The following is a 14,805-nucleotide window of genomic DNA, read 5'->3' on the forward strand; positions in this document are numbered from 1 at the left end:
TATATTGTGTGCGTGCTGGAGATAAAACTGTAATGTGCTGTAATGTATGCCGTTATTTCGCATCAGTGTCTCTCCCTCTCTCCCTCCATCCATCCATCTCCATATGACAATACGATATGAGGAATATTAGATAACTGATGCGACTCCTAACCAACGCTCCAACACCTTCTGTAACCAAGGACATCTGGCCACTCTTGACCGACAGATGGTAGGCGGGACCCGGAGTCAACTTTCCAGCCCGGTGATTCGCTAAACGGAAAATGTTCCAAATGTCAGTTTCCTGCTAGTCGCGGTTCAGAGTTTCTTGCAGCCTCCCTCCCTTCAGACGTCGCGCGCGGCTCTTGGAGGAATCGAACTGTCTCCGGTACTTTCCTTGAAAGCCCGTCCACCTTCAGTCCAAAGGCTGATGATAAGGGAGAGAGGAGCAAGGGGCCCAGTTTGGCTCTAAAGAAGAAACCAGTTCTGTTTTTCACTTATGGCTTTGTTGTAGTAACAACAATTACCAACACACCGTTCTTTTTGTGGATTTGTGGAAGGAAAAGGACCCACATTTTGTTCTGAACAGTCGCCCGTTTTTTTCACAAGCTTTGGGGCTCTGAGTGAGAGACCATGGAGATGCAAATATGGTCCACAGGGTGGAAAACGAAAAGGTGGCTTTTGAACCCCACGCTAACCACTGTCATCACGCTCACTTTCCTTCTGCAAGCCGTCAATGTCCAAGCAGGTAAGGATATGTCGTTGGAGAACGCGTTTCTTTGAACCGTTCACCTCGCAAACTCTCCCTGGTGTTTCTTGGGGACATGCAGGGGCATCCTTTCGCCTCAGGGGTTGGCTTATCAAGTGATGACATAGGTCTATAGGCCAGTGCCACACTCACTGCGCTGTGCTGCTGAGGTTGACAGCAAACTGAAAGAAAAATGGAGCCAACTAATGTCATGCCAGTGTCTAAAATGCATGACTTAAGTGTCACCACATGTGAATCCATGATCAAATATAAGAATGTTCCAAATATGGCCAGTGCCACCCTTTTTTATAATTTGTGTGTGTGTAAATTGCGATGTGAAATCCTCTCGTTAGCCTACATTCCAGCCAGTGATGCTACGGCCCTTCAGCGGTAAACACCAGCGATATTCATACAGGTGCGCTCGAACGGCCTCCAGATGATATCGCTCCGCTCCCATCGTGATACCCCAAAATAGCGGCTCGTACGTGACATTCTGTTGTTGCGGCACTACCCATCTAACTGCGCCCAGGACGCTCTCGTGCGAATGTGTTAAATGGTTTAGGCAGACAAATAGTCTTTGTGTGTCCCCGTGGTCCGCTGTATGTGGACACAGCTATCGAGAGAGGGATTCCATAGGGTTGAGGTAGCAATCTCACACTTTGGCTATAGAATCCTCTAGCCATTGCATAGCTACAGGTTTTTTGCGTTGTTTTGATAGGTAAGGTCAGAGTATTGATAAGACTATCCCCACCTTTCCAATGGAACCGCGTAATACGGACGGCCACGACTTTTACGCATGAGTGTGTAGAGTTTGGCAGACGGCACAGCAGCCGTAGCCGCTCGGTGGTTTAAAACTGAGACAGATTTGTTATAACTTTCCACACATTAATTATTAACTGGAACTATATGCTGGTTTTGAAACGTATCAATTGATTTGACCTATTTTATCTTGCCAAAAAATATTTGTATACATTTTAACGCCATACTATTCCAAAGTCTCTGTCAATAATATGCTATACCACCGTGACATCCTCGATGTGCATTTAGCATTCTGTATCAATTCACTCAATTTGACTATTTTTTAAGGTATTTTCCTATATGGTTTCAGGATATTTTAAAGTGATTCATAGGCTGTTCACACAAACGGTATGAGGCACTGTTGTTCCACAAGATAATATGCTGCTGCTTATAGGCAGTACTGTCGTCTATGGGGCGATGCTCTCTCTATAATATATTGTAGGAGTGAAATACATATAGAGGCCAGAAGTAGAAAACACAGTTTCTCCACTACACCCTGGTTACCACTAAGCCCAATAAGTCTCCACTCCACCCTGGTTACCACTAAGCCCAATAAGTCTCCACTCCACCCTGGTTACCACTAAGCCCAATAAGTCTCCACTCCACCCTGGTTACCACTAAGCCCAATAAGTCTCCACTCCACCCTGGTTACCACTAAGCCCAATAAGTCTCCACTCCACCCTGGTTACCACTAAGCCCAATAAGACTCCACTCCACCCTGGTTACCACTAAGCCCAATAAGTCTCCACTCCACCCTGGTTACCACTAAGCCCAATAAGTCTCCACTCCACCCTGGTTACCACTAAGCCCAATAAGTCTCCACTCCACCCTGGTTACCACTAAGCCCAATAAGTCTCCACTCCACCCTGGTTACCACTAAGCCCAATAAGTCTCCACTCCACCCTGGTTACCACTAAGCCCAATAAGTCTCCACTCCACCCTGGTTACCACTAAGCCCAATAAGTCTCCACTCCACCCTGGTTACCACTAAGCCCAATAAGTCTCCACTCCACCCTGGTTACCACTAAGCCCAATAAGTCTCCACTCCACCCTGGTTACCACTAAGCCCAATAAGTCTCCACTCCACCCTGGTTACCACTAAGCCCAATAAGTCTCCACTCCACCCTGGTTACCACTAAGCCCAATAAGTCTCCACTCCACCCTGGTTACCACTAAGCCCAATAAGTCTCCACTCCACCCTGGTTACCACTAAGCCCAATAAGTCTCCACTCCACCCTGGTTACCACTAAGCCCAGTAAGTCTCCACTCCACCCTGGTTACCACTGAGCCCAATAAGTCTCCACTCCACCCTGGTTACCACTGAGCCCAATAAGTCTCCACTCCACCCTGGTTACCACTAAGCCCAATAAGTCTCCACTCCACCCTGGTTACCACTGAGCCCAATAAGTCTCCACTCCACCCTGGTTACCACTAAGCCCAATAAGTCTCCACTCCACCCTGGTTACCACTGAGCCCAATAAGTCTCCACTCCACCCTGGTTACCACTAAGCCCAATAAGTCTCCACTCCACCCTGGTTACCACTGAGCCCAATAAGTCTCCACTCCACCCTGGTTACCACTGAGCCCAATAAGTCTCCACTCCACCCTGGTTACCACTAAGCCCAATAAGTCTCCACTCCACCCTGGTTACCACTGAGCCCAATAAGTCTCCACTCCACCCTGGTTACCACTAAGCCCAATAAGTCTCCACTCCACCCTGGTTACCACTAAGCCCAATAAGTCTCCACTCCACCCTGGTTACCACTGAGCCCAATAAGTCTCCACTCCACCCTGGTTACCACTAAGCCCAATAAGTCTCCACTCCACCCTGGTTACCACTAAGCCCAATAAGGGGTGTTGATGGAAATAGTTATCTAATCTGTGTCTAACTCCCTCTTCAACCCCCTTTAAACTAGCCTACAGTATATCTGGATCAGGATGATTGCTTATTTCCCTTGATTGTGGATATTATGAAATTAATATTGGTTAGTCTCTGCTGTTATGTATGTGTTGATTCTGTTTAGTTTACTTTGATATTGTGAGCTAAGGCAGCAAGTCAACATCAATGGCAGAACCATGCCTATATGATATGATTGGATGAGGGAGTGGAATGTATTCTAAGCACATCAAATCTACCCAGAGGTTTTGGGAAGGGGTGCCATGAATCTATGGGTCTATCATTGTGTCTACAGGCGTTTTAACTTACCATTTGTTTGCCTTTGCTGATTCGATGCCCACACATGTCACAGTAGCCCAGGTTGAATTACATCACCTAATCAAGATATTGATTGACTACAGAACATTTGCGTCACTTACGTTTACGTCATTCAGCAGACGCTCTTATCCAGAGCGACTTGCAGAACCCAAACAGTACCTTACATTTACAGTCTAGCTGTTATTTCTAAAGAGGTTCCGTCCATGTAAGGTTCCATCTTGGGTGAAATGGGGCGTCTGTCTGTGATGTCAGCTGATATCTACGATTTGGTGACCACAACTTCCTCTAGCCAGGATGATATGCCTTCTGTCTGGACAGTTCCTGTGGTTGGAATGTCCTGTGCACCCAACCCTCCCCCCCCAAACTCCGCCCTTCTCTTTCCACCCCTCACCCTCCCTTTGAATACATTGTAGATGACTAACAATTTTATCATTTGGAGACATTATTCCAGATAGCCTGTTGAACTAGATACCCATCCATAATGGAATACCACGCTACCACACGGGCATGGCTTGCCCCTCATCGCCCATCTATCCTCCTCCTCCTCCTCCTCCTCCTCCTCCTCCTCCTCCTCCTCCTCCTCATCCTCCTCCTCCTCCTCCTCCTCATCCTCCTCCTCCTCCTCCTCCTCCTCCTCCTATGTGTGTGATGTTTAAACAGCCAGAATTGCATAATGTGACTAGCAAACATTTACAGGCTTTCCAGGACACTGTAATTGCTATTTATGCTGCCAACTCTGGATAGATGGTGGTGACAAGAAACAGCACAGAGAGATTATAGCCTACTTCTCATGATGTTAGTTACACCAACCCAAGGAGCCCCAAAGCCACAGAGCCTAAAGGCAAAGTTAATCACCAAAGGCAAGCAACATTTGAGTATCACTCTTTGGTAGGAAAGCAAAGTGGAAAGAGATACTTCCAGACTGTGATTTCATTCATTTAGTCTCAACCTGAAGGGGATACTTTTCCTTTACGGCTTTATCCAAAATAGCATTTGAACACTGAAAGTGTTAACAATCATAGCAGTCCAACACTGAAAGTGTGACAAGAACCAACCCAAGACTGTTCTGTTTAAGGTTATAGTTTGAGAACTGTATTGCTGCTGTGGTAAACGGCTTGTCTCAAATGTCTCTACCAGATGTATCGCGTGTCCGCACGTGCTCCGTTTGGTTTCTTCAGCCTGGAGAGAAATGTGCTTCTCAGCTCTCCCTTAGCAGTGTCTCAGGCCTGTTAACATGACACACAGTGGTCTGCATCCCAAATGGCACCCTATGCCCTACATACAGTAGTGCACTATGTAGGGAATAGGGGTGCCATTTGGCTCTGGTCAAAAGTAGTGCACTGTGTAGGGAATAGGGGTGCCATTTGGCTCTGGTCAAAAGTAGTGCACTGTGTAGGGAATAGGGGTGCCATTTGGCTCTGGTCAAAAGTAGTGCACTGTGTAGGGAATAGGGGTGCCATTTGGCTCTGGTCAAAAGTAGTGCACTGTGTAGGGAATAGGGGTGCCATTTGGCTCTGGTCAAAAGTAGTGCACTATGTAGGGAATAGGGGTGCCATTTGGCTCTGGTCAAAAGTAGTGCACTATATAGGGAATAGGGTGCCATTTGGCTCTGGTCTAAAGTAGTGCACTATATAGGGAATAGGGTGCCATTTGGCTCTGGTCAAAAGTAGTGCACTATGTAGGGAATAGGGTGCCATTTGGGAAGCAGACAGAAAGTATATCACAGCAGACAGGCAGCAGAGGACTGTCAGGTATATCACAGCTCCCTGACAGCAGACAGGCGGCAGAGGACTGTCAGGTATATCACAGCTCCCTGACAGCAGACAGGCAGCAGAGGACTGTCAGGTATATCACAGCTCCCTGACAGCAGACAGGCGGCAGAGGACTGTCAGGTATATCACAGCTCCCTGACAGCAGACAGGCGGCAGAGGACTGTCAGGTATATCACAGCTCCCTGACAGCAGACAGGCAGCAGAGGACTGTCAGGTATATCACAGCTCCCTGACAGCAGACAGGCAGCAGAGGACTGTCAGGTATATCACAGCTCCCTGACAGCAGACAGGCAGCAGAGGACTGTCAGGTATATCACAGCTCCCTGACAGCAGACAGGCAGCAGAGGACTGTCAGGTATATCACAGCTCCCTGACAGCAGACAGGCAGCAGAGGACTGTCAGGTATATTACAGCTCCCTGACAGCAGACAGGCAGCAGAGGACTGTCAGGTATATCACAGCTCCCTGACAGCAGACAGGCAGCAGAGGACTGTCAGGTATATCACAGCTCCCTGACAGCAGACAGGCAGCAGAGGACTGTCAGGTATATCACAGCTCCCTGACAGCAGACAGGCAGCAGAGGACTGTCAGGTATATCACAGCTCCCTGACAGCAGACAGGCAGCAGAGGACTTTCAGGTATATCACAGCTCCCTGACAGCAGACAGGCAGCAGAGGACTGTCAGGTATATCACAGCTCCCTGACAGCAGACAGGCAGCAGAGGACTGTCAGGTATATCACAGCTCCTGACAGCAGACAGGCGGCAGAGGACTGTCAGGTATATCACAGCTCCCTGACAGCAGACAGGCAGCAGAGGACTGTCAGGTATATCACAGGTCTATGACAGCAGACAGGCAGCAGAGGACTGTCAGGTATATCACAGCTCCCTGACAGCAGACAGGCAGCAGAGGACTGTCAGGTATATCACAGCTCCCTGACAGAAGACAGGCAGCAGAGGACTGTCAGGTATATCACAGCTCCCTGACAGCAGACAGGCAGCAGAGGACTGTCAGGTATATCACAGCTCCCTGACAGCAGACAGGCAGCAGAGGACTGTCAGGTATATCACAGGTCCCTGACAGCAGACAGGCAGCAGAGGACTGTCAGGTATATCACAGCTCCCTGACAGCAGACAGGCAGCAGAGGACTGTCAGGTATATCACAGCTCCCTGACAGCAGACAGGCAGCAGAGGACTGTCAGGTATATCACAGCTCCCTGACAGCAGACAGGCGGCAGAGGACTGTCAGGTATATCACAGGTCTATGACAGCAGACAGGCGGCAGAGGACTGTCAGGTATATCACAGCTCCCTGACAGCAGACAGGCGGCAGAGGACTGTCAGGTATATCACAGCTCCCTGACAGCAGACAGGCGGCAGAGGACTGTCAGGTATATCACAGCTCCCTGACAGCAGACAGGCAGCAGAGGACTGTCAGGTATATCACAGGTCTATGACAGCAGACAGGCAGCAGAGGACTGTCAGGTATATCACAGCTCCCTGACAGCAGACAGGCGGCAGAGGACTGTCAGGTATATCACAGCTCCCTGACAGCAGACAGGCAGCAGAGGACTGTTTCTGTATGATATGTTGGATTAAGGAATAAAGACAGACACCAATGTTCAGTTCAATAGCCTTGTTAAGCCTTGTACAAATCCCTACGCGTGGAGTCCGGGGAACAGTCCAACTAGTCGATTACCTATCAACTAGACTCCGTAACATCATCCTTTTCAATAGAAAGTGCAAACATAACGGCATAACATTGCGTTCTTAACAGTCAAGTCATAACAATTGAAAAGCATGACATTTTCTTTTTACTTCAGCTGTCATCTTCCTTTTTTAAATTAACAGACAACAAGTTAAGTCTCTTGCTTACAGAGTAAGCCTGTCCGGTGGCTTGCACAGCCGACCCACCCGTGAGTAAGTATTGGCTCTGACAGGGGTAGGATTAGGGCCACGAGCTGGAGAGTTTGGTGGGGTAGAAGCTTCACCTTCAGTTGGCTCATGTCTCAATTCTGCACCCCCTTACCCTTAGGCCTGGACTGTGATCCAGCTCATCTAAGTGAGTGTATGGCATGTTCTGGTTTGTCTGCTCTGCTACGCGCAGATCCACCCGATTGCGACGATAGAGGGAGCCACCAACATCCACCAGGTAAGAACGTGGTGCAACTCTCTGTAGGCATGTGCCCAGCCTCCAAAGTCCTGTGTGGTCTCCCGGCAGCGGTTTCATCCTTATAGTTTCACCCACCTCCAGCTCTGGTAGGTCTCGAGCAGTCCGGTCGTAGAAGCACTTAGCGAGCTGCTTTCTGTGACGCAGTTTGTCCGTGACGCCAACCATGACGCAGGGCTCAAGTAGCTTGTTAGCTACGGGGATAGTAGTCTTCATACGTCTGGACAGAAGGCGTTGTGCTGGGCTGCTGTCCATGTTTTCGGTGGGTGTGTTCCTCCACTGTAAGATCGCTTTCCATGGGTCGTTGCTGTCGCGCAAGGCCCTGCTTAACAGGTTTTTTGCAATCTTGACAGCTGATTCTGCCTTGCCATTTGCTTTTGGGTGTCTTGGAGAGGAGGTCACGTGGTCAAACTCCCATTCTGAGGCGAAACGCTTGAACTGTGCAGTGAATTGTGGGCCATTGTCCGTGATTACCTTGTCAGGCTGACCTTGCCTTGCAAACTGCGCCTTGCAGCGCTTTATGACCGTCTCTGCGGACAAGTCAGGGAGCAGTTCAATTTCCCAAAAGTCAGAGTAATGATCAACGAGGAGAAGATAGTCCTTTTGTCTGTGGCTGAATAAGTCCATGCTGATGATTTGCCAGGCCCTTGTGGGCAGTTCGTGTGACATCATGGTTTCCTTTTGCTGTTCATGAGCGTACTCGTTGCATGTGGTACAGTTGCTGACAAAGTCTTTAATTTCTGCTTGCATGTTTGGCCAGTATAATGTTTCACGAGCCTGACGGTAGCATGCGTCACCTCCGACGTGACTGGAGTGTATGCGGGTAAGCATCTCTGTACGTAGTGATTTGGGAATAATGACCTTCTGACCTCTGAACAAGACGCCATTTTGCACACTGATCTCATCTCGAAAGGTCCAGTATTCTCTCACTGTGAAAGGTGTCTCCTCTTTCAGATATGGCCAACCTGCTAGAGCCATGGACTTCAGTGACTGTAGGTGTTCGTCCTTGTCAGTATGTTGCCTGATCTGGGCTAGGCGGTGATCTGTCACGTTTAAGTAGTCTGCCTGATTGATCTGTTGAACATCTTGTTGTTCCTGCTGTAGCGAGCAGATGGCCTGCCGCTGATAGGCAGTGCCTCTACCTGTACATTGTGCTGTTGCCCTGCTCAGTGTGTCGCTGATGTACATCTCAGGTCCTGGCTTGTAAATGACCTTCAGGCTGTAGTTTTGCAGAGTCAGGAGCATACTTTGAAGCCTCTTGGGCGCGTTGAGGAGAGGTTTACTGAATATGGCAATGAGTGGTTTGTGGTCAGTTTCAGCGGTGACCAGCTCTCGACCATATAAGTAGTGATGGAATCGCTGGCAGGAGAAGACGATGCTGAGGCACTCTTTCTCAATTTGTGCATAGTTTTGTTCGGTGGGGGTGAGCGCTCTCGAGGCAAACGCAACGGGCTGGCCTTCCTGCATAAGGCAGCATCCAAGTCCCCTTTGGCTAGAGTCGCTCTGGATTGTGACAGGCTTCGTGACGTCGTAGTAGCGCAACACTGGCATGGATGAAGCCAGAGATTTCATCTCCTGCACTGCGGCCTCGTGCTTGGGTAGCCAGTGCCATGGTGTGTCTTTGTCCAGCAACCGGCGCAGAGGCTCACAGACTGCTGATAGGTGTGGCATGAACTTTGCAAGATAGTTTGCAAAGCCGATGAGACGCTGTACTCCTTTTGCATCAGACGGGTTTGGCATGTCGAGGATCGCTTGGACCTTGTCTGGGTCCGGCTTCAGGCCTTTTGCAGAGAGAATGTGGCCATGGAAGTGGACGTCTTTCACCTTGAACTGCAGCTTCTTCAGGCCAAGACGAAGCTTAACTGATCGGCAGCGCTCCATCAGTGCCAGGAGCTTCACATCGTGGTCGCGTTCTGCTTCTTCGTCTGTTTCACCACAGCCTACGATCAGGATATCATCGGCGATGGGTTCAATGCCCTTGAGCCCAGCCAGTAACTCGTGCTGCTTGCGTTGGTATACCTCAGGCGCCACTGAGACACCAAACGGGAGCTTGAGCCAGCGTTTCCGACCCCAGGGGTCCAGAAGGTAGTCATGAATCTGCTTTCTTCGTCCAGCTTGCATTGAAGGAATGCATCTCGGGCATCCACCAAGGTGAAAATCCTGGCCTTGGGAAGCTTATAGAGGACATCCTCTAGTGTCGGCATGATGTAGTGGGATCGTTTCAGTGCTTGGTTCAGATGCTTTGGGTCGATGCAGACCCTCAGCTTCTCTGGTTTTTTCACTATGACCATATTGCTGATCCAGTCAGTTGGTTCAGTCACAGATGTCATGTGGCCATCGGCCTCGTACTTGTCCAGCTGGGCCTTCACAGCCACTTTCATTGCAATGGGCACATTGCGAGGAGCACACTGGACTGGAGTAATGCTCTCATCCACTTCAAAGTGTACCTCCCCAGGCACTGATTCAACGGGCATGTTGAATACATCGTCATATCTGCTGAGTAGTTGTTCTTTGGACAGGGGTCCATGCTGGACATGATCCACAATGTGCAGGTCATTTGGTACAGTGAACTGCATCAGTCCCAGGCGTTCGCATGTAGAGCCTGAGAGGAGAGGATTTTGACTGGTTTTCACAATCTCGAACTCCAGCTTGTGTTTGCGTCCCCGAATAACACATTCGGTCTCAAAGGTGCCCATAGAGCTCATTAGTTCTCCTGAGTACAGCTTTAGTCTAGTATCGCTGGGAAATAGATGTGTGTCAGGTGCCAGATTGATTTTGTCTTTGTAGCTCATTACGTTGCATGTAGCACCCGAATCCAGTTGACATTGTTGTTGCTTGTTGTGTAATCGTAGTGTCACAAACCATTTCTTCCCTCTTGAGTGTACAGCCCCAATGGATTCATGCATGTAAATGTCACTTTCACTGTTCAGCTCTGAACATTGAGTAACATCATCAACACAGTGAATCTTGCCCTCACTCACCCTTCTTTTGCTTTTGAGACACACTTTTGCAAAGTGATTATTAGTTCCACAAGCTCTGCATGGTTTTCCATAGGCCGGGCAGTGCTCTTTTGCCACGTGTGTGTGTATTCCCACAGTATTTACATGCTACGGGGCTCTCTGTGTTCACCGTTCGTGGTGAATTACTCTGCCTCGATTGGTTTTGTCTGAATGTCTGCCTAGCAACAGCGTGAACAGTATCAACGTCGGAGCGTGGGGTTTCCGTTTCCATTGCTCTCATTCTCATGTCAGTGACTTCAGCAGTGCGGCACATTTCGATGGCAGTTACTAATGTTAAGCCTCTCTCTCTCAGTAGACGCCGGCGCGTATTCTCATTTGCAATTCCCAGTACTATTTTGTCACGAATCAGTTCATCTTTCAATCCCCCGTATTCACAAGTGGCGGATTTCTCTCTCAAACGGGTTACAAAGTTGTGTACTGACTCACCCTCTTCCTGTTTGCAGCTTCCAAAACGAACCGCTCGTAAATTACGTTTCTGGCGGGTTTGAAGTAATTCCCCAATGCATCCAATATAGCCTTTGCATCACACTGTTGTCGTGCCGTGAGGGTGAGATTGTGCCGGTAGATATGCCTGCATTCGCTGCCCATTAAACTCCTCAGAGTTGCCGCTTGTACCTCGTTGGGTTTCTCATGTAGACCGGTCGCCAGCGCATAGTCCTCGAATTCATCCCTGAAGTTGTCCCAATTAGTATTCCAGTCCCCTGTGAGAACCATGTGATTTGGTGGCGGAATGTTCGCTGCCATAGCAATGGAATAGGAGATTTCTTTGTCTTCAGTCATGGAGGTAGGTAGTGATGCTAGCTAGCCAGCTAACACGAGTTGATCAGTGTTGTGAGTAGGAAACAGCTTGTGTTCGCATATGGAACGTAACTGCGCCTATACTGTACTTAGCTACAAAAATAACAAACGTGTGTTTTCCGAGCCACTTCTGATACCATGTTTCTGTATGATATGTTGGATTAAGGAATAAAGACAGACACCAATGTTCAGTTCAATAGCCTTGTTAAGCCTTGTACAAATCCCTACGCGTGGAGTCCGGGGAACAGTCCAACTAGTCGATTACCTATCAACTAGACTCCGTAACAAGGACTGTCAGGTATATCACAGCTCCCTGACAGCAGACAGGCAGCAGAGGACTGTCATTCATATGTGAAGAGGATTGTTAGTTTACTTCTAAGACATCCAGTTTAGATAGACAACATGCCGATGAGTGACTGGGACTTGTAATATTTAACTGTAGTCAAATACCTTTTCCTTCTATGGGGGTTTCTGCCACTTATCATTATATAGAATATGGTTTATACTCAGCATAGGGGAGCGGAAGGATAGATGGCTGTATCCAAGATGTCTCAAACTAGTCACACATAGCACTCTGCCTCCCTCCTCTGAAGGATGCGCTGCTTTTTTGAAGCTGTAGAATGTTTATGTAGTGCTGCTAAAGGGTTTTGGGATATTGCATGTTTTTTTTTTGCGCTTCTGTGAGGAGGTGGTTTGGATGGAAAGGGGGGAGGGATGGAGGGAGGGATAGAGGGAGGGATGGAGGGAAGAGGGGAGAAGAGGGGGGCGAGCCCTGGCCAATTCAACACATCTGGAATATATGAGCCCTGGAGGTATGCAGTAATGCAGAAAGGCATTCTCCAGCTCACAAAGAGGCCTTTGGTTCAGCATGATTCTCTTTTTTTTCAGAACCAGTAGCTCAGCACTCGGGACAATATACAGACGAGCTGGAGACTTTTTTAGGTTTTATGGGGCATTTTCTAGAAGGGGAGAGATTTTTTAAAAACTTCTCGTGAAGTTATCTCATAACTTGACTTTTATTAGTTATGTTTGGGTTAAAGTACAGTGAGTACTGCGGGACTCTTATTGGGGTCCTCGGAGAGAAATTAAGCTGAACTGTCCAGTCATTCCTTTATGTCAAAATTCCATTAAACTCTACACAAACGCAGTAATAAAGCTACGGGAATGGGAATGTAAAGTGAGACTGAGGGCTCTATTTTCGGCTGGTGGCTAAGGAGGTGCAAGTGTCAAACGCACGTTAGTTTTCAATTTCGTCATGTTAAAAATTGGCGCACTTGCATTTTTCCAGCCCTAACGCCAGGTTCGGCAATTGACCTGTCTAACACCAGCTTGCTTGGGCTGAGGCGGGAGGGGTGGAAATATTTGATGTGTGTCCTTAAAGGAAAGATTAACCCATTTTGAATGTTACATTTTTTATTTTTTTTGTGCATCTCTGTGCGATGTTCTATCAATTTCCGGGGTCATTTCATATTTTCATGTGTATCCAAGCTACTGCCGTTCAAGCAGGCAAAAAATGTGGCCGGTACGACGTAGCGTTGCGATAAAGCCGCTCTCACTACACTGGAAGTTAATAAGAATATGACTTTTAGATGGCAAAAACCTAGAGAATTGTATAATTTAACAGAGGGTCCACCACATTTTCCCTTTAAAAACAAGCGCAAAAGTGACAATTTCATGCAGCGCTAATGGGACGTTTTCAGACCCACAAAAGCAGGTCTTAACAGTTGATAATGGCATGTATTTTGAGAGTAGAAGCGCAGCCTATCCAGCCATGACGCACAGTGGAAGGAGAGATGTGCTTTTTGTGCCATCAAATATCTTTTTTTTTTCTTTTTTTTATTCGTTTAATTTGATTAAAAACCAAGCACAGCCTCCCCTCCCCTTAATCAAGGCTGGTTTAGCAGCATCGTATAGGTGCGTATTTTTATCCTGGCCGTTAGCCAAAAGTAGCCTTTGAGTAAAGGGATTTTAAATGGTATACTTAAGAGTGCTTGGAAATATTTTGGAGGTTTTTGCCCTCGCACATAGGCAACAAAAACAATTGACAGGAGCCTAGTATTTTGTATAGACGTGCAAACGTTATGCATAAAGACATTTAGTCATATGTGTGCACACAGTGCCATGGAACGAGATGAATAGATTTATGATATCATGCTTTTAAGTTTTGGATGTGCGCGGATATCCCATCAGGTAGCCTGATTTCAGATGTGTCACGTAATCAAGATTATTAGGGAAATCGTTCTTCTTGCACAGCGTGTAAAAGTTGAAATGTAAACATATGATATAAATCTGACTATCCACAGTGATCGTATTGTTGTATGCTTAGTCAGTGTAGGGCCGTGGTCCTGTCGGACACCGGGATCGTCTCGTAACACCAGCCACACTACACGATAAAGGCAACACATTTCTGACGCTGCCAGAAGTGTGGATGTGTGTAAAACTCTCCATAGTCTAAGTTGCCCGTGTCTGTATTATTATGGTACCTGTGGCTATATTTAGATATAGCCTATTTAAAACATGATGTTGTTTCATTTTCATTCGAATTTGATTAGAATTATACACTGTCTTTTTATGCCTTATCAATAACCTAGTGAATTTAATCTTGCTTATTGACTATGTCTGGCATGTCCATCTCCAGACTACAATTTACACTAGGCCTAGCCCCTATATCAGTGTGAATGCTATAGCCTATGTTTAACAAATGTATATCCATATTGAATCAATGCAACAACGCAATTAGAACAATGTGGACTGCAAACATGTTCAACATATTTAGCAAATATGGAGCTGGCTATTTAATGAACTAAGACTATAACAGACTAACATTAGAATTGGAGTTGATGACAACTCAATACATAATGGACTGTAAGCATGTAGCACGTTCTGATTGGCCAGTGAGGGGCCAAGCCTCGACACACCCAAAAATTGTTTATTCGTCGAAGCCCAGCACTTCCACGCCACTGCCAGCTACTGCACCCATAATACCGGTTGTGAAAATAGCAAAATTACAGTATTTCTGACACCCCCATTAATCTATAACTCTACCGCCAGCACTGAGATTTACCATTGAATTAGGTTTGTTAAAACAGAGCCCTGACTGTCCATAATGTTGTCTTGAGACCATTTCTTTAGACCTTGGTTCCTCTTTTACATTACAAAATAAGAGTACCATTTCCTAAACAAAGATGAGTTAGATCAAGCACCCAGAAGAGTGGTTTCTGGTAATGTGTGAGCTGAGAGGACGTTATTAGTTCTGCTAATGTGTGAGCTGAGATGATGTTATTAGTTCTGGTAATGTGTGAGCTGAAAGG

The 14,805-nt window shown here is 47.3% G+C and overlaps 1 protein-coding gene across 1 annotated transcript in view; it reads left to right on the forward strand.

The window, feature by feature from the left end:
- Positions 1-302: 302 nt before the first annotated feature.
- Positions 303-14,805, forward strand: part of LOC121580574 (collagen alpha-1(XI) chain-like) — a 197,293-nt gene continuing 182,790 nt past the window's right edge. The window contains exon 1 of the mRNA XM_041895525.2: positions 303-724. Coding sequence (XP_041751459.2) covers positions 610-724 — 115 coding nt within the window. The 5' untranslated portion in view covers positions 303-609. The remainder of the gene's footprint in view (positions 725-14,805) is intronic.

The sequence above is a fragment of the Coregonus clupeaformis genome, chromosome 37 (genome assembly GCF_020615455.1).
Source record: "Coregonus clupeaformis isolate EN_2021a chromosome 37, ASM2061545v1, whole genome shotgun sequence".
NCBI classification, from domain to species: domain Eukaryota; kingdom Metazoa; phylum Chordata; class Actinopteri; order Salmoniformes; family Salmonidae; genus Coregonus; species Coregonus clupeaformis.